Source organism: Oncorhynchus clarkii, chromosome 12 (assembly GCF_045791955.1).
Source record: "Oncorhynchus clarkii lewisi isolate Uvic-CL-2024 chromosome 12, UVic_Ocla_1.0, whole genome shotgun sequence".
Lineage (NCBI taxonomy): Eukaryota > Metazoa > Chordata > Actinopteri > Salmoniformes > Salmonidae > Oncorhynchus > Oncorhynchus clarkii.
In genome coordinates, this window is record NC_092158.1 from 11,950,098 (window position 1) to 11,974,597 (window position 24,500).

Genomic DNA, 24,500 nt, shown 5'->3' on the forward strand with positions numbered 1-24,500 from the left:
AGAGAGGGAAAGAGAATACATGTATATATATCTATATACTGAATATATCTATATATATCTATATATATATCTATATATATATATACCTACATATCTATATATATATATATATCTATATATCTATATATATCTATATACTATCTATATATCTATATATATACTGAAAATATACCTATATATACTGAAACAAACTGAATATACCTAAATATATATCTATACATATCTATATATACCTGAAATACACTGTATATCCTATATATATCTATATATCTATATATATCTATATATATCTATATACATGGAAAACATACCTATATACCTATATACTGAAAGCATACTTAAATATATGTATATATATCTATATATATCTATATATATCTATATATACTGTATATATATCTATATATACTATATATGTATATGGAAAGAGAGGGAAAGAGGGAGAGAGGGAGAGAGAGGGAGAGAGAGGGAGAGAGGGGGAGAGAGAGGGAGGGAGAGAGCAAGAAGAAAGAGAGAGGGAAAGAGAGGGAAAGAGAGGGAAAGAGAGGGAGAGAGAAGGAGAGAGAGGGAGAGAGAGGGAAAGAGGGGGAGAGAGAGGGAAAGAGGGGGAGAGAGAGGGAAAGAGGGGGAGAGAGAGGGAAAGAGAGGGAAAGAGGGGGAAAGAGAGGGAGAGAGAAGGAGAGAGAGGGAAAGAGGGGGAGAGAGAGGGAAAGAGGGGGAGAGAGAGGGAAAGAGAGAGAGAGGGAGAGAGAGAGCGAGAGAGAGAGCGAGAGAGAGAGCGAGAGAGGGAGAGAGAGGGAGGGAGGGATTTATATGCAGCCCAGGCAATGGACTGCGGCTAGGGAGGGAGAGAGGGAATATATGAGAGAGAGATAGAGAGGTGGCTTTAAAATGTCAAAAATGATTCACAGAACTGAAGGTAACGACAGAGTGGAATGAGTCAATCACCGTGAGCTAAATGGTTTAACGGTTTTCTGTTCAAATAGTCTGAATTCATTGACAAGCTGACCAATAATGAAGACTGAAATAGATAGGAGGAGGAGGATGGGGAGCATTTTGAAATCATGGATAGTGACCATCAACGTACCGTTCTTAGCAGAAACGACAGGTTTGAGAAATCATATTCAAAATTACAGATCATAAATCATAGTACTGTTCTTATCTGAAATGGCACAGGTCCTGATGTTGGAGAAATCATCATAAATCATAGTACTGTTGTTATCTGAAATGGCACAGGTCCTGATGTTTGAGAAATCATCATAAATCATATTACTGTTGTTATCTGAAATGGCACAGGTCCTGACGTTTTAAAAATCATCCTTCAGAGAAATGTCTGCCAAGTCTATAATCCGAATGTACTGAGCGGGAATTCATGTTGTTTGAGGTACTGTGTTCGTTTCAAATCCCGATCCCTACCCCCATATCTGTTGAAGTTGTTGTCCTCAGTGAGGATGAGGAGGATGATGAGGGTTAGAGTGAGGGGTCAGTACTCACCACCTCGTGTATGGATCTGTTGAAGGTGTCGTCCTCAGTGAGGATGAGGAGGATGATGAGGGCCATGTAGACGTGATGAGAGTTCCTGTCTTCCACATGGTACAGGATCTCTAGGATGGGCACCACCTAAGGGAAGATAATTAGAAAATGACCATGTGTGTTGGTTACTCATATTGGTTTTAATTTCATTTAGACAATTTATTCAACCAGGATAATCCACTCAGAAATGCCTCCGTTTTCCTTCCTGGTCTCCTGCATGTGTTCCTGCGGTGTGGGGCAGGACAGAACAGAGGGGGCGGGACAGAACAGAGAGGGGGCGGGACAGAAAGGGAGTGGTGTGGGTGGGACAGAGAGGGAGCGGGACAGAAAGAGGGTGGTGTGGGGCACGACAGAACAGAAGGGGCGGGACAGAACAGAGAGGGGGCGGGACAGAAAGGGAGTGGTGTGGGTGGGACAGAGAGGGGGCGGAACAGAACAGAGAGGGGGCAGGACAGCAAGGGAGTGGTGTGGGTAGGACAGAGAGGGGGCGGGACAGAACAGAGAGGGGGCGGGACAGAACAGAGAGGGGGCGGGACAGAAAGGTAGTGTGTGGGTGGGACAGAGAGGGGGCAGGACAGAACAGAGAGGGGGCGGGACAGAACAGAGAGGGGGCGGGACAGAAAGGGAGTGGTGTGGTTGGGACAGAGAGGGGGCAGGACAGAACAGAGAGGGGGCGGGACAGAAGAGAGAGGGGCGGGACAGAAAGGGAGTGGTGTGGGTGGGACAGAGAGGGGGCGGGACAGAAAGAGGGTGGTGTGGGGCAGGACAGAACAGAGGGGGCGGGACAGAACAGAGAGGGGGCGGGACAGAAAGGGAGTGGTGTGGGTGGGACAGAGAGGGAGCGGGACAGAAAGAGGGTGGTGTGGGGCACGACAGAACAGAAGGGGCGGGACAGAACAGAGAGGGGGCGGGACAGAAAGGGAGTGGTGTGGGTGGGACAGAGAGGGGGCGGAACAGAACAGAGAGGGGGCAGGACAGCAAGGGAGTGGTGTGGGTAGGATAGAGAGGGGGCGGGACAGAACAGAGAGGGGGCGGGACAGAACAGAGAGGGGGCGGGACAGAAAGGTAGTGTGTGGGTGGGACAGAGAGGGGGCAGGACAGAACAGAGAGGGGGCGGGACAGAACAGAGAGGGGGCGGGACAGAAAGGGAGTGGTGTGGTTGGGACAGAGAGGGGGCAGGACAGAACAGAGAGGGGGCGGGACAGAAGAGAGAGGGGCGGGACAGAAAGGGAGTGGTGTGGGTGGGACAGAGAGGGGGCGGGACAGAAAGAGGGTGGTGTGGGGCAGGACAGAACAGAGAGGGGGCGGGACAGAACAGAGGGGGCGGGACAGAACAGAGAGGGGGCGGGACAGAAAGGGAGTGGTGTGGGTGGGACAGAGAGGGGGCGGGACAGAAAGAGGGTGGTGTGGGGCGGCACAGAAAGAGGGAGGGACATAATTGGGGTGGTATGGGACGAGACAGAGGGGGTGCTGTGGGGTGGGGGCTGGAAGTGGGGCTGCCACCAGACCTCAACCAGAAGGCAAGCCCTGACATGCACCCAACATCCAACACACTGCATCCCAGACTAAAGAGACACTGGGAGACAGAGAGTGTTGTTCCACAGGGGAGCTGTGTGTGTGGGAGTGATCCTCCTCCCCAACACATTTAAAACCTGCTGAGAAGTGACATCACAGCACACCCCGCAGGACCAGCTGTCCATTGTGTGCCAACATGTCAGCTGGGAACAATGAGAAACTAAGACAAAGCGGGTGACTAAGATTACTAAAAGCCTTGTTTCACATTGGAAGTTTGAAGTGACTCGATTCAAATAAAAATTGCATATCCGATTCGAATCCATTATTTTTCCTACAGTCTGAACAGCACATGGAATTGGATATTTCAAGACACAATTCAAACCACCCTGCCAGCAGCATACCACCCTGCCAGCAGCATACCACCCTGCCAGCAGCATACCACCCTGCCAGCAGCATACCACCCTGCCAGCAGCATACCACCCTGCATCCCACTGCTGGCTTGCCTCTGAAGCTAAGCAGGGTTGGTCCAGGATGGGAGACCAGATGCTGCTGGAAGTGGTGTTGAAGGGCCAGTAGGAGGCAGTCTTTCTCTGGTCTAATTTTTTTTATCCCAATGCCCCAGGGCAGTGATTGGGGACATTGCCTTGTGTAGGGTGGCATCTTTCAGATGGGACGTTAAAAAGGTGTCCTGACTCTCTGTGGTCACTAAAGATCCCATGCCACTTATCATAAGAGTAGGGGTGTTAACCCTGGTGTCCTGGATAAATTCCCAATCTGGCCCTCAGACCATCATGGTCACATAATCATAGACATACAAAACATAGAAATGTGCCATTTTGTCATATGTTGATGTGGTGCTGGAGACGATGAAGAGGTCGGTAGTTGAACCATTCTCCTCTTTATTTTTCCTTTAACTTACCAGGTTCTCCATGTCTGTGCGTGACAGCATGTAGTTCCTCATATTGGTGTTCTGATGCAGCAGCGTATAGAGTAACAGCGTAGCCTGGTCAGACCTCTGTTGCTCACACAGAGCTGTGTACAGGCTGTTGAAGTTAATCTGGAACGTATGGTGCTGCTCTGTCGGGATGGACGACGTGTCTAAAGGGGGTCGAAACGCTTGTTAGATACTACTGCCCTGTTGAAACTGGGAACACAAGCATTTCTCTACATGATAACTACTGTCCTGTTGGAACTGGGAACACAAGCATTTCTCTACATGATAACGACTGTCCTGTTGGAACTGGGAACACAAGCATTTCTCTACATGATAACTACTGTCCTGATGGAACTGGGAACACAGGCATTTCTCTACATGATAACTACTGTCCTGTTGGAACTGGGAACACAAGCATTTCTCTACATGATAACTACTGTCCTGATGGAACTGAGAACACAAGCATTTCTCTACATGATAACTACTGTCCTGATGGAACTGGGAACACTAGCATTTCTCTACATGATAACTACTGTCCTGATGGAACTGGGAACACAAGCATTTCTCTACATGATAACTACTGTCCTGTTGGAACTGGGAACACAAGCATTTCTCTACATGATAACTACTGTCCTGTTGGAACTGGGAACACAAGCATTTCTCTACATGATAACTACTGCCCTGTTGGAACTGGGAACACAAGCATTTCTCTACATGATAACTACTGTCCTGTTGGAACTGGGAACACAAGCATTTCTCTACATGATAACTACTGTCTTGTTGGAACTGGGAACACAAGCATTTCTCTACATGATAACTACTGTCCTGTTGGAACTGGGAACACAAGCATTTCTCTACATGATAACTACTGCCCTGTTGGAACTGGGAACACAAGCATTTCTCTACATGATAACTACTGTCCTGTTGGAACTGGGAACACAAGCATTTCTCTACATGATAACTACTGTCTTGTTGGAACTGGGAACACAAGCATTTCTCTACATGATAACTACTGTCCTGTTGGAACTGGGAACACTAGCATTTCTCTACATGATAACTACTGTCTTGTTGGAACTGGGAACACAAGCATTTCTCTACATGATAACTACTGTCCTGTTGGAACTGGGAACACAAGCATTTCTCTACATCCGATAACTACTGCCCTGATGGAACTGGGAACACAAGCATTTCTCTACATGATAACTACTGCCCTGATGGAACTGGGAACACAAGCATTTCTCTACATGATAACTACTGTCCTGTTGGAACTGGGAACACAAGCATTTCTCTACATGATAACTACTGTCCTGTTGGAACTGGGAACACAAGCATTTCTCTACATGATAACTACTGTCCTGTTGGAACTGGGAACACAAGCATTTCTCTACATGATAACTACTGTCCGGTTGGAACTGGGAACACAAGCATTTCTCTACATGATAACTACTGTCCTGTTGGAACTGGGAACACAAGCATTTCTCTACATGATAACTACTGCCCTGTTGGAACTGGGAACACAAGCATTTCTCTACATGATAACTACTGTCCTGTTGGAACTGGGAACACAATCATTTCTCTACAGCCACAATAACTACTGCCCTGATGGAACTGGGAACACAAGCATTTCTCTACATGATAACTACTGCCCTGATGGAACTGGGAACACAAGCATTTCTCTACATGATAACTACTGTCCTGATGGAACTGGGAACACAAGCATTTCTCTACATGATAACTACTGTCCTGTTGGAACTGGGAACACAAGCATTTCTCTACATGATAACTACTGTCCTGATGGAACTGGCAACACAAGCATTTCTCTACATGATAACTACTGCCCTGTTGGAACTGGGAACACAAGCATTTCTCTACATGATAACTACTGTCCTGATGGAACTGGGAACACAAGCATTTCTCTACAGCCGATAACTACTGTCCTGTTGGAACTGGGAACACAAGCATTTCTCTACATGATAACTACTGTCCTGTTGGAACTGGGAACACAAGCATTTCTCTACATGATAACTACTGTCCTGTTGGAACTGGGAACACAAGCATTTCTCTACATGATAACTACTGTCCTGTTGGAACTGGGAACACAAGCATTTCTCTACATGATAACTACCGTCCTGTTGGAACTGGGAACACAAGCATTTCTCTACATGATAACTACTGTCCAGTTGGAACTGGGAACACAAGCATTTCTCTACATGATAACTACTGCCCTGTTGGAACTGGGAACACAAGCATTTCTCTACAGCCGATAACTACTGTCCTGTTGGAACTGGGAACACAAGCATTTCTCTACATGATAACTACTGTCCTGATGGAACTGGGAACACAAGCATTTCTCTACAGCCACAATAACTACTGTCCTGATGGAACTGGGAACACAAGCATTTCTCTACATGATAACTACTGTCCTGTTGGAACTGGGAACACAAGCATTTCTCTACATGATAACTACTGTCCTGTTGGAACTGGGAACACAAGCATTTCTCTACATGATAACTACTGTCCTGTTGGAACTGGGAACACAAGCATTTCTCTACATGATAACTACTGTCCTGTTGGAACTGGGAACACAAGCATTTCTCTACATGATAACTACTGCCCTGTTGGAACTGGGAACACAAGCATTTCTCTACAGCCACAATAACTACTGTCCTGATGGAACTGGGAACACAAGCATGTCTCTACATGATAACTACTGTCCTGATGGAACTGGGAACACAAGCATTTCTCTACATGATAACTACTGTCCTGTTGGAACTGGGAACACAAGCATTTCTCTACATGATAACTACTGTCCTGTTGGAACTGGGAACACAAGCATTTCTCTACATGATAACTACTGTCCTGATGGAACTGGGAACACAAGCATTTCGCTACAGCCGATAACTACTGTCCTGTTGGAACTGGGAACACAAGCATTTCTCTACATGATAACTACTGTCCTGTTGGAACTGGGAACACAAGCATTTCTCTACATGATAACTACTGTCCTGTTGGAACTGGGAACACAAGCATTTCTCTACATGATAACTACTGTCCTGTTGGAACTGGGAACACAAGCATTTCTCTACATGATAACTACTGTCCTGTTGGAACTGGGAACACAAGCATTTCTCTACATGATAACTACTGTCCTGTTGGAACTGGGAACACAAGCATTTCTCTACAGCCACAATAACTACTGTCCTGATGGAACTGGGAACACAAGCATTTCTCTACATGATAACTACTGTCCTGTTGGAACTGGGAACACAAGCATTTCTCTACAGCCACAATAACTACTGTCCTGATGGAACTGGGAACACAAGCATTTCTCTACATGATAACTACTGTCCTGTTGGAACTGGGAACACAAGCATTTCTCTACATGATAACTACTGTCCTGTTGGAACTGGGAACACAAGCATTTCTCTACATGATAACTACTGTCCTGTTGGAACTGGGAACACAAGCATTTCTCTACATGATAACTACTGTCTTGTTGGAACTGGGAACACAGGCATTTCTCTACAGCCGATAACTACTGTCCTGTTGGAACTGGGAACACAAGCATTTCTCTACATGATAACTACTGTCCTGTTGGAACTGGGAACACAAGCATTTCTCTACATGATAACTACTGTCCTGTTGGAACTGGGAACACAAGCATTTCTCTACATGATAACTACTGTCCTGTTGGAACTGGGAACACAAGCATTTCTCTACATGATAACTACTGTCCTGTTGGAACTGGGAACACAAGCATTTCTCTACATGATAACTACTGCCCTGTTGGAACTGGGAACACAAGCATTTCTCTACAGCCACAATAACTACTGTCCTGATGGAACTGGGAACACAAGCATGTCTCTACATGATAAATACTGTCCTGATGGAACTGGGAACACAAGCATTTCTCTACATGATAACTACTGTCCTGTTGGAACTGGGAACACAAGCATTTCTCTACATGATAACTACTGTCCTGTTGGAACTGGGAACACAAGCATTTCTCTACATGATAACTACTGTCCTGATGGAACTGGGAACACAAGCATTTCGCTACAGCCGATAACTACTGTCCTGTTGGAACTGGGAACACAAGCATTTCTCTACATGATAACTACTGTCCTGTTGGAACTGGGAACACAAGCATTTCTCTACATGATAACTACTGTCCTGTTGGAACTGGGAACACAAGCATTTCTCTACATGATAACTACTGTCCTGTTGGAACTGGGAACACAAGCATTTCTCTACATGATAACTACTGTCCTGTTGGAACTGGGAACACAAGCATTTCTCTACATGATAACTACTGTCCTGTTGGAACTGGGAACACAAGCATTTCTCTACAGCCACAATAACTACTGTCCTGATGGAACTGGGAACACAAGCATTTCTCTACATGATAACTACTGTCCTGTTGGAACTGGGAACACAAGCATTTCTCTACAGCCACAATAACTACTGTCCTGATGGAACTGGGAACACAAGCATTTCTCTACATGATAACTACTGTCCTGTTGGAACTGGGAACACAAGCATTTCTCTACATGATAACTACTGTCCTGTTGGAACTGGGAACACAAGCATTTCTCTACATGATAACTACTGTCCTGTTGGAACTGGGAACACAAGCATTTCTCTACATGATAACTACTGTCTTGTTGGAACTGGGAACACAGGCATTTCTCTACAGCCGATAACTACTGTCCTGTTGGAACTGGGAACACAAGCATTTCTCTACATGATAACTACTGTCCTGTTGGAACTGGGAACACAAGCATTTCTCTACATGATAACTACTGTCCTGATGGAACTGGGAACACAAGCATTTCTCTACATGATAACTACTGTCCTGTTGGAACTGGGAACACAAGCATTTCTCTACATGATAACTACTGTCCTGTTGGAACTGGGAACACAAGCATTTCTCTACATGATAACTACTGTCCTGTTGGAACTGGGAACACAAGCATTTCTCTACAGCCGATAACTACTGTCCTGTTGGAACTGGGAACACAAGCATTTCTCTACATGATAACTACTGTCCTGTTGGAACTGGGAACACAAGCATTTCTCTACATGATAACTACTGCCCTGTTGGAACTGGGAACACAAGCATTTCTCTACATGATAACTACTGTCCTGTTGGAACTGGGAACACAGGCATTTCTCTACAGCCGATAACTACTGTCCTGTTGGAACTGGGAACACAAGCATTTCTCTACAGCCACAATAACTACTGTCCTGATGGAACTGGGAACACAAGCATTTCTCTACATGATAACTACTGCCCTGTTGGAACTGGGAACACAAGCATTTCTCTACATGATAACTACTGTCCTGTTGGAACTGGGAACACAAGCATTTCTCTACATGATAACTACTGTCCTGATGGAACTGGGAACACAAGCATTTCTCTACATGATAACTACTGTCCTGATGGAACTGGGAACACAAGCATTTCTCTACATGATAACTACTGTCCTGATGGAACTGGGAACACAAGCATTTCTCTACATGATAACTACTGTCCTGATGGAACTGGGAACACAAGCATTTCTCTACATGATAACTACTGTCCTGTTGGAACTGGGAACACAAGCATTTCTCTACATGATAACTACTGTCCTGTTGGAACTGGGAACACAAGCATTTCTCTACATGATAACTACTGTCCTGTTGGAACTGGGAACACAAGCATTTCTCTACATGATAACTACTGTCCTGATGGAACTGGGAACACAAGCATTTCTCTACATGATAACTACTGTCCTGTTGGAACTGGGAACACAAGCATTTCTCTACATGATAACTACTGTCCTGTTGGAACTGGGAACACAAGCATTTCTCTACATGATAACTACTGTCCTGTTGGAACTGGGAACACAAGCATTTCTCTACATGATAACTACTGTCCTGATGGAACTGGGAACACAAGCATTTCTCTACATGATAACTACTGTCCTGTTGGAACTGGGAACACAAGCATTTCTCTACATGATAACTACTGTCCTGTTGGAACTGGGAACACAAGCATTTCTCTACATGATAACTACTGCCCTGTTGGAACTGAGAACACAAGCATTTCTCTACATGATAACTACTGTCCTGTTGGAACTGGGAACACAAGCATTTCTCTACATGATAACTACTGTCCTGTTGGAATTGGGAACACAAGCATTTCTCTACAGCCGATAACTACTGTCCTGTTGGAACTGGGAACACAAGCATTTCTCTACATGATAACTACTGTCCTGTTGGAACTGGGAACACAAGCATTTCTCTACATGATAACTACTGTCCTGTTGGAACTGGGAACACAAGCATTTCTCTACATGATAACTACTGTCCTGATGGAACTGGGAACACAAGCATTTCTCTACATGATAACTACTGTCCTGTTGGAACTGGGAACACAAGCATTTCTCTACATGATAACTACTGTCCTGTTGGAACTGGGAACACAAGCATTTCTCTACATGATAACTACTGTCCTGTTGGAACTGGGAACACAAGCATTTCTCTACATGATAACTACTGTCCTGATGGAACTGGGAACACAAGCATTTCTCTACATGATAACTACTGTCCTGTTGGAACTGGGAACACAAGCATTTCTCTACATGATAACTACTGTCCTGTTGGAACTGGGAACACAAGCATTTCTCTACATGATAACTACTGTCCTGTTGGAACTGGGAACACAAGCATTTCTCTACATGATAACTACTGTCCTGTTGGAACTGGGAACACAAGCATTTCTCTACAGCCGATAACTACTGTCCTGTTGGAACTGGGAACACAAGCATTTCTCTACATGATAACTACTGTCCTGTTGGAACTGGGAACACAAGCATTTCTCTACATGATAACTACTGCCCTGTTGGAACTGGGAACACAAGCATTTCTCTACATGATAACTACTGTCCTGTTGGAACTGGGAACACAGGCATTTCTCTACAGCCGATAACTACTGTCCTGTTGGAACTGGGAACACAAGCATTTCTCTACAGCCACAATAACTACTGTCCTGATGGAACTGGGAACACAAGCATTTCTCTACATGATAACTACTGCCCTGTTGGAACTGGGAACACAAGCATTTCTCTACATGATAACTACTGTCCTGATGGAACTGGGAACACAAGCATTTCTCTACATGATAACTACTGTCCTGATGGAACTGGGAACACAAGCATTTCTCTACATGATAACTACTGTCCTGATGGAACTGGGAACACAAGCATTTCTCTACATGATAACTACTGTCCTGATGGAACTGGGAACACAAGCATTTCTCTACATGATAACTACTGTCCTGATGGAACTGGGAACACAAGCATTTCTCTACATGATAACTACTGTCCTGTTGGATCTGGGAACACAAGCATTTCTCTACATGATAACTACTGTCCTGTTGGAACTGGGAACACAAGCATTTCTCTACATGATAACTACTGTCCTGTTGGAACTGGGAACACAAGCATTTCTCTACATGATAACTACTGTCCTGATGGAACTGGGAACACAAGCATTTCTCTACATGATAACTACTGTCCTGTTGGAACTGGGAACACAAGCATTTCTCTACATGATAACTACTGTCCTGTTGGAACTGGGAACACAAGCATTTCTCTACATGATAACTACTGTCCTGTTGGAACTGGGAACACAAGCATTTCTCTACATGATAACTACTGTCCTGTTGGAACTGGGAACACAAGCATTTCTCTACATGATAACTACTGCCCTGTTGGAACTGGGAACACAAGCATTTCTCTACAGCCACAATAACTACTGCCCTGTTGGAACTGGGAACACAAGCATTTCTCTACATGATAACTACTGTCCTGTTGGAACTGGGAACACAAGCATTTCTCTACATGATAACTACTGTCCTGTTGGAACTGGGAACACAAGCATTTCTCTACATGATAACTACTGCCCTGTTGGAACTGGGAACACAAGCATTTCTCTACATGATAACTACTCTCCTGTTGGAACTGGGCACACAAGCATTTCTCTACATGATAACTACTGTCCTGTTGGAATTGGGAACACAAGCATTTCTCTACAGCCGATAACTACTGTCCTGTTGGAACTGGGAACACAAGCATTTCTCTACATGATAACTACTGTCCTGTTGGAACTGGGAACACAGGCATTTCTCTACATGATAACTACTGTCCTGTTGGAACTGGGAACACAGGCATTTCTCTACATGATAACTACTGTCCTGATGGAACTGGGAACACAAGCATGTCTCTACATGATAACTACTGTCCTGTTGGAACTGGGAACACAAGCATTTCTCTACATGATAACTACTGTCCTGTTGGAACTGGGAACACAAGCATTTCTCTACATGATAACTACTGTCCTGATGGAACTGGGAACACAAGCATTTCTCTACATGATAACTACTGTCCTGTTGGAACTGGGAACACAAGCATTTCTCTACATGATAACTACTGTCCTGTTGGAACTGGGAACACAAGCATTTCTCTACATGATAACTACTGTCCTGTTGGAACTGGGAACACAAGCATTTCTCTACATGATAACTACTGCCCTGTTGGAACTGGGAACACAAGCATTTCTCTACATGATAACTACTGTCCTGTTGGAACTGGGAACACAAGCATTTCTCTACATGATAACTACTGTCCTGTTGGAATTGGGAACACAAGCATTTCTCTACAGCCGATAACTACTGTCCTGTTGGAACTGGGAACACAGGCATTTCTCTACATGATAACTACTGTCCTGATGGAACTGGGAACACAAGCATTTCTCTACATGATAACTACTGTCCTGTTGGAACTGGGAACACAAGCATTTCTCTACATGATAACTACTGTCCTGTTGGAACTGGGAACACAAGCATTTCTCTACATGATAACTACTGTCCTGATGGAACTGGGAACACAGGCATTTCTCTACATGATAACTACTGTCCTGTTGGAACTGGGAACACAGGCATTTCTCTACATGATAACTACTGTCCTGATGGAACTGGGAACACAAGCATTTCTCTACAGCCGATAACTACTGTCCTGTTGGAACTGGGAACACAAGCATTTCTCTACATGATAACTACTGTCCTGTTGGAACTGGGAACACAAGCATTTCTCTACAGCCGATAACTACTGTCCTGATGGAACTGGGAACACAAGCATTTCTCTACATGATAACTACTGTCCTGTTGGAACTGGGAACACAAGCATTTCTCTACATGATAACTACTGTCCTGATGGAACTGGGAACACAAGCATTTCTCTACAGCCGATAACTACTGTCCTGTTGGAACTGGGAACACAAGCATTTCTCTACATGATAACTACTGTCCTGTTGGAACTGGGAACACAAGCATTTCTCTACAGCCGATAACTACTGTCCTGATGGAACTGGGAACACAAGCATTTCTCTACATGATAACTACTGTCCTGTTGGAACTGGGAACACAAGCATTTCTCTACATGATAACTACTGTCCTGTTGGAACTGGGAACACAAGCATTTCTCTACATGATAACTACTGTCCTGTTGGAACTGGGAACACAGGCATTTCTCTACATGATAACTACTGTCCTGATGGAACTGGGAACACAAGCATTTCTCTACATGATAACTACTGTCCTGTTGGAACTGGGAACACAAGCACTTCTCTACATGATAACTACTGTCCTGATGGAACTGGGAACACAAGCATTTCTCTACATGATAACTACTGTCCTGTTGGAACTGGGAACACAAGCATTTCTCTACATGATAACTACTGTCCTGTTGGAACTGGGAACACAAGCATTTCTCTACATGATAACTACTGTCCTGATGGAACTGGGAACACAAGCATTTCTCTACATGATAACTACTGTCCTGTTGGAACTGGGAACACAAGCATTTCTCTACATGATAACTACTGTCCTGTTGGAACTGGGAACACAAGCATTTCTCTACATGATAACTACTGCCCTGTTGGAACTGAGAACACAAGCATTTCTCTACATGATAACTACTGTCCTGTTGGAACTGGGAACACAAGCATTTCTCTACATGATAACTACTGTCCTGTTGGAATTGGGAACACAAGCATTTCTCTACAGCCGATAACTACTGTACTGTTGGAACTGGGAACACAAGCATTTCTCTACATGATAACTACTGTCCTGTTGGAACTGGGAACACAGGCATTTCTCTACATGATAACTACTGTCCTGTTGGAACTGGGAACACAGGCATTTCTCTACATGATAACTACGGTCCTGATGGAACTGGGAACACAAGCATGTCTCTACATGATAACTACTGTCCTGTTGGAACTGGGAACACAAGCATTTCTCTACATGATAACTACTGTCCTGTTGGAACTGGGAACACAAGCATTTCTCTACATGATAACTACTGTCCTGATGGAACTGGGAACACAAGCATTTCTCTACATGATAACTACTGTCCTGTTGGAACTGGGAACACAAGCATTTCTCTACATGATAACTACTGTCCTGTTGGAACTGGGAACACAAGCATTTCTCTACATGATAACTACTGCCCTGTTGGAACTGGGAACACAAGCATTTCTCTACAGCCGATAACAACTGTCCTGTTGGAACTGGGAACACAAGCATTTCTCTACATGATAACTACTGTCCTGTTGGAACTGGGAACACAAGCATTTCTCTACATGATAACTACTGCCCTGTTGGAACTGGGAACACAAGCATTTCTCTACATGATAACTACTGTCCTGTTGGAACTGGGAACACAGGCATTTCTCTACAGCCGATAACTACTGTCCTGTTGGAACTGGGAACACAAGCATTTCTCTACAGCCACAATAACTACTGTCCTGATGGAACTGGGAACACAAGCATTTCTCTACATGATAACTACTGCCCTGTTGGAACTGGGAACACAAGCATTTCTCTACATGATAACTACTGTCCTGTTGGAACTGGGAACACAAGCATTTCTCTACATGATAACTACTGTCCTGATGGAACTGGGAACACAAGCATTTCTCTACATGATAACTACTGTCCTGATGGAACTGGGAACACAAGCATTTCTCTACATGATAACTACTGTCCTGATGGAACTGGGAACACAAGCATTTCTCTACATGATAACTACTGTCCTGATGGAACTGGGAACACAAGCATTTCTCTACATGATAACTACTGTCCTGTTGGAACTGGGAACACAAGCATTTCTCTACATGATAACTACTGTCCTGTTGGAACTGGGAACACAAGCATTTCTCTACATGATAACTACTGTCCTGTTGGAACTGGGAACACAAGCATTTCTCTACATGATAACTACTGTCCTGATGGAACTGGGAACACAAGCATTTCTCTACATGATAACTACTGTCCTGTTGGAACTGGGAACACAAGCATTTCTCTACATGATAACTACTGTCCTGTTGGAACTGGGAACACAAGCATTTCTCTACATGATAACTACTGTCCTGTTGGAACTGGGAACACAAGCATTTCTCTACATGATAACTACTGTCCTGATGGAACTGGGAACACAAGCATTTCTCTACATGATAACTACTGTCCTGTTGGAACTGGGAACACAAGCATTTCTCTACATGATAACTACTGTCCTGTTGGAACTGGGAACACAAGCATTTCTCTACATGATAACTACTGCCCTGTTGGAACTGGGAACACAAGCATTTCTCTACATGATAACTACTCTCCTGTTGGAACTGGGAACACAAGCATTTCTCTACATGATAACTACTGTCCTGTTGGAATTGGGAACACAAGCATTTCTCTACAGCCGATAACTACTGTCCTGTTGGAACTGGGAACACAAGCATTTCTCTACATGATAACTACTGTCCTGTTGGAACTGGGAACACAGGCATTTCTCTACATGATAACTACTGTCCTGTTGGAACTGGGAACACAGGCATTTCTCTACATGATAACTACTGTCCTGATGGAACTGGGAACACAAGCATTTCTCTACAGCCGATAACTACTGTCCTGTTGGAACTGGGAACACAAGCATTTCTCTACATGATAACTACTGTCCTGTTGGAACTGGGAACACAAGCATTTCTCTACAGCCGATAACTACTGTCCTGATGGAACTGGGAACACAAGCATTTCTCTACATGATAACTACTGTCCTGTTGGAACTGGGAACACAAGCATTTCTCTACATGATAACTACTGTCCTGATGGAACTGGGAACACAAGCATTTCTCTACAGCCGATAACTACTGTCCTGTTGGAACTGGGAACACAAGCATTTCTCTACATGATAACTACTGTCCTGTTGGAACTGGGAACACAAGCATTTCTCTAAAGCCGATAACTACTGTCCTGATGGAACTGGGAACACAAGCATTTCTCTACATGATAACTACTGTCCTGTTGGAACTGGGAACACAAGCATTTCTCTACATGATAACTACTGTCCTGTTGGAACTGGGAACACAGGCATTTCTCTACATGATAACTACTGTCCTGATGGAACTGGGAACACAAGCATTTCTCTACATGATAACTACTGTCCTGTTGGAACTGGGAACACAAGCACTTCTCTACATGATAACTACTGTCCTGATGGAACTGGAAACACAAGCATTTCTCTACATGATAACTACTGTCCTGTTGGAACTGGGAACACAAGCATTTCTCTACATGATAACTACTGTCCTGTTGGAACTGGGAACACAAGCATTTCTCTACATGATAACTACTGTCCTGATGGAACTGGGAACACAAGCATTTCTCTACATGATAACTACTGTCCTGTTGGAACTGGGAACACAAGCATTTCTCTACATGATAACTACTGTCCTGTTGGAACTGGGAACACAAGCATTTCTCTACATGATAACTACTGCCCTGTTGGAACTGAGAACACAAGCATTTCTCTACATGATAACTACTGTCCTGTTGGAACTGGGAACACAAGCATTTCTCTACATGATAACTACTGTCCTGTTGGAATTGGGAACACAAGCATTTCTCTACAGCCGATAACTACTGTACTGTTGGAACTGGGAACACAAGCATTTCTCTACATGATAACTACTGTCCTGTTGGAACTGGGAACACAGGCATTTCTCTACATGATAACTACTGTCCTGTTGGAACTGGGAACACAGGCATTTCTCTACATGATAACTACTGTCCTGATGGAACTGGGAACACAAGCATGTCTCTACATGATAACTACTGTCCTGTTGGAACTGGGAACACAAGCATTTCTCTACATGATAACTACTGTCCTGTTGGAACTGGGAACACAAGCATTTCTCTACATGATAACTACTGTCCTGTTGGAACTGGGAACACAAGCATTTCTCTACATGATAACTACTGTCCTGTTGGAACTGGGAACACAAGCATTTCTCTACATGATAACTACTGCCCTGTTGGAACTGGGAACACAAGCATTTCTCTACAGCCGATAACTACTGTCCTGTTGGAACTGGGAACACAAGCATTTCTCTACATGATAACTACTGTCCTGTTGGAACTGGGAACACAAGCATTTCTCTACATGATAACTACTGCCCTGTTGGAACTGGGAACACAAGCATTTCTCTACATGATAACTACTGTCCTGTTGGAACTGGGAACACAGGCATTTCTCTACAGCCGATAACTACTGTCCTGTTGGAACTGGGAACACAAGCATTTCTCTACAGCCACAATAACTACTGTCCTGATGGAACTGGGAACACAAGCATTTCTCTACATGATAACTACTGCCCTGTTGGAACTGGGAACACAAGCATTTCTCTACATGATAACTACTGTCCTGTTGGAACTGGGAACACAAGCATTTCTCTACATGATAACTACTGTCCTGATGGAACTGGGAACACAAGCATTTCTCTACATGATAACTACTGTCCTGATGGAACTGGGAACACAAGCATTTCTCTACATGATAACTACTGTCCTGATGGAACTGGGAACACAAGCATTTCTCTACATGATAACTACTGTCCTGATGGAACTGGGAACACAAGCATTTCTCTACATGATAACTACTGTCCTGTTGGAACTGGGAACACAAGCATTTCTCTACATGATAACTACTGTCCTGTTGGAACTGGGAACACAAGCATTTCTCTACATGATAACTACTGTCCTGTTGGAACTGGGAACACAAGCATTTCTCTACATGATAACTACTGTCCTGATGGAACTGGGAACACAAGCATTTCTCTACATGATAACTACTGTCCTGTTGGAACTGGGAACACAAGCATTTCTCTACATGATAACTACTGTCCTGTTGGAACTGGGAACACAAGCATTTCTCTACATGATAACTACTGTCCTGTTGGAACTGGGAACACAAGCATTTCTCTACATGATAACTACTGTCCTGATGGAACTGGGAACACAAGCATTTCTCTACATGATAACTACTGTCCTGTTGGAACTGGGAACACAAGCATTTCTCTACATGATAACTACTGTCCTGTTGGAACTGGGAACACAAGCATTTCTCTACATGATAACTACTGCCCTGTTGGAACTGGGAACACAAGCATTTCTCTACATGATAACTACTCTCCTGTTGGAACTGGGAACACAAGCATTTCTCTACATGATAACTACTGTCCTGTTGGAATTGGGAACACAAGCATTTCTCTACAGCCGATAACTACTGTCCTGTTGGAACTGGGAACACAAGCATTTCTCTACATGATAACTACTGTCCTGTTGGAACTGGGAACACAGGCATTTCTCTACATGATAACTACTGTCCTGTTGGAACTGGGAACACAGGCATTTCTCTACATGATAACTACTGTCCTGATGGAACTGGGAACACAAGCATGTCTCTACATGATAACTACTGTCCTGTTGGAACTGGGAACACAAGCATTTCTCTACATGATAACTACTGTCCTGTTGGAACTGGGAACACAAGCATTTCTCTACATGATAACTACTGTCCTGATGGAACTGGGAACACAAGCATTTCTCTACATGATAACTACTGTCCTGTTGGAACTGGGAACACAAGCATTTCTCTACATGATAACTACTGTCCTGTTGGAACTGGGAACACAAGCATTTCTCTACATGATAACTACTGTCCTGTTGGAACTGGGAACACAAGCATTTCTCTACATGATAACTACTGCCCTGTTGGAACTGGGAACACAAGCATTTCTCTACATGATAACTACTGTCCTGTTGGAACTGGGAACACAAGCATTTCTCTACATGATAACTACTGTCCTGTTGGAATTGGGAACACAAGCATTTCTCTACAGCCGATAACTACTGTCCTGTTGGAACTGGGAAAACAGGCATTTCTCTACATGATAACTACTGTCCTGATGGAACTGGGAACACAAGCATTTCTCTACATGATAACTACTGTCCTGTTGGAACTGGGAACACAAGCATTTCTCTACATGATAACTACTGTCCTGTTGGAACTGGGAACACAAGCATTTCTCTACATGATAACTACTGTCCTGATGGAACTGGGAACACAGGCATTTCTCTACATGATAACTACTGTCCTGTTGGAACTGGGAACACAGGCATTTCTCTACATGATAACTACTGTCCTGATGGAACTGGGAACACAAGCATTTCTCTACAGCCGATAACTACTGTCCTGTTGGAACTGGGAACACAAGCATTTCTCTACATGATAACTACTGTCCTGTTGGAACTGGGAACACAAGCATTTCTCTACAGCCGATAACTACTGTCCTGATGGAACTGGGAACACAAGCATTTCTCTACATGATAACTACTGTCCTGTTGGAACTGGGAACACAAGCATTTCTCTACATGATAACTACTGTCCTGATGGAACTGGGAACACAAGCATTTCTCTACAGCCGATAACTACTGTCCTGTTGGAACTGGGAACACAAGCATTTCTCTACATGATAACTACTGTCCTGTTGGAACTGGGAACACAAGCATTTCTCTACATGATAACTACTGTCCTGTTGGAACTGGGAACACAAGCATTTCTCTACATGATAACTACTGTCCTGTTGGAACTGGGAACACAGGCATTTCTCTACATGATAACTACTGTCCTGATGGAACTGGGAACACAAGCATTTCTCTACATGATAACTACTGTCCTGTTGGAACTGGGAACACAAGCACTTCTCTACATGATAACTACTGTCCTGATGGAACTGGGAACACAAGCATTTCTCTACATGATAACTACTGTCCTGTTGGAACTGGGAACACAAGCATTTCTCTACAGCCACAATAACATCTGATGAATATGTATGTGACCAATAACATCTGAAAAATATGTATGTGACCAATAACATCTGATAAATGTGCATGTGACCAATAACATCTGATAAATATGTTGTATGTGACCAATAACATCTGATAAATATGTGTTTGTGACCAATAACATTTTTATATTTAAGCCATTTAGCAGACACTCCTATCAAAGGCAAATTACAATGAGACACACATTCACCAATAGTTCCCTTTAAGTCTGCTTCTATTGGTACAATATGTAATACTGTAAGTAAACATTTACATTCGTCATTTAGCAGACGCTCTTACCCAGAGAGATTTACAGTTAGTGCATTCATCTTAAGATAGGTAGGTGGGACAACCACATTTCACAGTCATAGTAAGTACATTTTCCCTCAATAAGTTAGACAGCAGCAAAAGGTCAGAGCTCGCGGTCTCAGGGTACCATTGAAAATGAGACCCTGGTCTCAATTGGGCTCCCCTGATTAAATAAAAAATATGTATTTTCAATAGATAAGACCAAATGCCTTTAGCATTTAGACAGGCAGTGATAAGGGGGGGGGGGGGGGGGGGGGGGGGATGGATACAATTACATATCTCAATAATATTTTGACTCAAAGTACCCCCCCCACTAACATTTGGTAGTGTTAGCTAGCAATAGTAGGCTGTACCTGCCCCAAAATCTCTAGTATTTTTTCGACCTATAACTTGTTGTCCCATCTTCTTCTTAAATAGTGAGTCAACATGTTTTCAGCACTTATTTCAAACGCAAAACTCGTTTTCTCGTGCTCCTGGAACATCAAATTGCTATAAAATCACAAGTATCAGATCACATTGTATCGGCACCTAAGTATCAAATCAGATGATATTTGTCACGTACACAGTTTACAGCTAAACGGGAAGCTAAATGCTTGTGTGCTAGCTCCCTCAATATCGCAGAACAATAACCAATATTCATAATATGAGTTTCATTAAAAACAACAACGTAACATGACAATTTCGTATTGTGAGGTCCCCTGGAGATTCCCGGGCCCCACAGTGTGTGTTTATGAAGCAGGTGACAGCCTGTCTGTAAGGGGTGTGCGTGTGGGCATAATAGGGCAGTGTGTGTTAATAGGGCAGTACCTTGTGTGTTTTTGAAGCAGGTGACAGCCTGTCTGTAGGGGTTGGGGCAGTCGTTTGGTCCATCTGTCAGATTGGCTAGCACCAGGAGTAATAACAGGCTCTGATTGGATAAGGGAAGCGGGTTCTGTTCCTGCTCCAATCCTGGTTTACTGCTGGCTCCGCCCAGTGTGAACACACTCCACAACCCACCTGGAGGAAACGCATAGGTAGAGAATATTAATATTGGTAACACTTTCTATGAACACCCTCTTCCTAATGTCTTACGAGATCATTTATAACACCTTATAAGCAATGTGAAAAACAGGACATAGGCGCTAGTAACTGCAAATAAATGACAAAATATATTTTTAAAAATTAAACAAATATATTTAAAAAATGGAAATGGGACAAAAGAATATACCTACAAGACCTGGTATGGACAGAGAGGAATGTAAGGACACGATTTCATACTCAACAAAAATAGAAACGCAACATGCAACAATTTCAAAGATGTTATTGAGTTACAGTTCATATAAGGAAATCAAGTCAATTTAAATAAATTCATTGGCCTCTAATCTATGAATTTCACATGACTGGGCCTAGGCCCCCCCACTTGGAAGCCAGGCCCCCCCACTTGGAAGCCAGGCCCCCCCACTTGGAAGCCAGGCCCCCCCACTTGGAAGCCAGGCCCCCCCACTTGGAAGCCAGGCCCCCCCACTTGGAAGCCAGGCCCCCCCACTTGGAAGCCAGGCCCCCCCACTTGGAAGCCAGGCCCACCCCACTTGGAAGCCAGGCCCACCCACTTGGAAGCCAGGCCCCCCCACTTGGAAGCCAGGCCCCCCCACTTGGAAGCCAGGCCCCCCCACTTGGAAGCCAGGCCCAGCAAATCAGAATGAGTTTTTCCCCACAAAAAGGCTTTATTTACAGGTAGAAATCCTCCTCAACTAAAGACATCTGTGGAATTGTGTTGTGGGACAAAACTGCACATTTTCCAGTGACCTTTTATTTTTCCCAGCACACGGTGAAACTTATAAAGAACATGCTGTTTAATCAGTATCTTGATACACCACACCTGTCAGGTCAAAGGATTATCTCGGCAAAGGAGAACTGCTCACGAACAGGAATGTAAAAACATTGGCTAAAATATGACAGAAATAAGATTTTCGCGGATATGGAAAATATCTGGGATCTTTGATTTCAGCTCATAAAACATGGGACCAACACTTTACATACTGCGTTTATATTTCTGTTCAGTATAGATATTGCTATTGAAAACTACTACTATGTTGATTTTCTGAACATCACATTGTGTTCTCTCTCAGAACAGTGCATTCTGGCTCGGCTAAACGTTACACTGTCTGTGTTGTTTCTTCTCAGATTGTATCAGAAGATCTGTCTCAAAGTGAAAAGGATTGGTCTCCATCTAGAGGTGAGAGACAGAACAGACAATAGTTTCCCAGCATGACCGATTGTGAAAGAAGAGCAGTCAATGTCAGTTATCAGCTCTGCTGTGGTCAATACCCTGACCATGTTCAACCTACTGGTTATCAGCTCTGCTGTGGTCAATACCCCGACCATGTTCAACCTACTAGTTATCGGCTCTGCTGTGGTCAATACCCTGACCATGTTCAACCTACTAGTTATCAGCTCTGCTGTGGTCAATACCCCGACCATGTTCAACCCACTGGTTATCAGCTCTGCTGTGGTCAATACCTCGACCATGTTCAACCCACTGGTTATCAGCTCTGCTGTGATCAATACCCTGACCATGTTCAACCCACTGGTTATCAGCTCTGCTGTGATCAATACCCTGACCATGTTCAACCCACTGGTTATCAGCTCTGCTGTGGTCAATACCCTGACCATGTTCAACCTACTGGTTATCAGCTCTGCTGTGGTCAATACCTCGACCATGTTCACCCTACTAGTTATCAGCTCTGCTGTGGTCAATACCTCGACCATGTTCACCCTACTAGTTATCAGCTCTGCTGTGGTCAATACCCTGACCATGTTCAACCTACTGGTTATCAGCTCTGCTGTGGTCAATACCTTGACCATGTTCAACCCACTGGTTATAAGCTCTGCTGTGATCAATACCTGCCTTTCCCTCTTTTTTTCATCTCTCTCTTTCCCCCTCCCGCTCTCCCAGCCCCCATTCTGTGGCTAGCCCAGAGCCAGAGGATGTGAGCGGAGCATTTCGCTCTGGTACCGCTCAGCCACAAGCTCCGGGCATGCTCTGGCCAGCATTTTTCATTTCCTTCATCACTGTTCTTCGGATTAGGCATATTCTGTAGCATTTATTCAGCCAACTCCACCACTAATGCGCAGAGATGTTGATACGAGTCGACCAGAGAAATAGGTCACAGCCTGTGTAATTGATGGCGTGATAACCAACGCAGCAGCACCAGAAACATTTACATTTCTTTACAGGCTATTGTCAAAAAGAGTTTATAACAGTGCTAAAGTTGTCTATCAAGTGTCAAATCTGAGCACAACTGAAGTATCTGATCATCAATAGATTAGTAGTGTTGAGCATTTAACCGACATTTCGGTTATTTTTCAGGTTTTTAAAACACTAATTGACCGAAGTCGGTTCAATTATTTAAATTCCATTTAGTTATTTTTTCTATGAGCTCGATGTAAAGTTTCTGGAGAGATAAATCAGATCAAGGCTGAACTGTGTCAAATAGTAGGGAGTAATAGTTTCCAACAGACCAATATTCTACATAGTTTAGCTCAGAAAATGTGGAAATGAACTACAATGACCATAATCCATTGCAGGCACACTTAAACTTGTCCGGTCTGTGCGGTACGCGGTACTCAGAACTCACCTCAGTCACCCCCAAAGCAGCGTTGCTCCACTGACAATGCATGACTTCCTCCAGAACACAAAGAGTTCGATGCATTTGGTGGATATGAGGCGCGAGAGAAGAGAGAATGTGCGATCAAGAGGGATAGAAAAGCAGTTGCTCCATGAGCCTGAAAATACATGATCTAAGTGATTGATAGTTGGCATTCAGCAGTCAAAAGTATGACTTATTTACTTTGAAGAACTACTAAAATAGTGATTTTGTCAGACAGCAGCTCTATAGAGATGATATGATGACATGGAATGAAATAAAGTAATCGTATCAAACATTTTATTAAAGTAAAGTAATGTGA

General features: G+C 43.8%; 1 protein-coding gene across 1 annotated transcript in view; it reads right to left on the reverse strand.

The window, feature by feature from the left end:
- LOC139422710 (dymeclin) overlaps window positions 1-24,500 on the reverse strand; it is a 216,526-nt gene that overhangs the window by 120,697 nt on the left and 71,329 nt on the right. Inside the window, exons 9-11 of the mRNA XM_071173985.1 lie at window positions 21,360-21,548; window positions 3,968-4,146; window positions 1,495-1,620 (exon numbers count right to left, since the gene is read on the reverse strand). Of these exons, the coding sequence (XP_071030086.1) occupies window positions 1,495-1,620; window positions 3,968-4,146; window positions 21,360-21,548 (494 nt within the window). The remainder of the gene's footprint in view (window positions 1-1,494; window positions 1,621-3,967; window positions 4,147-21,359; window positions 21,549-24,500) is intronic.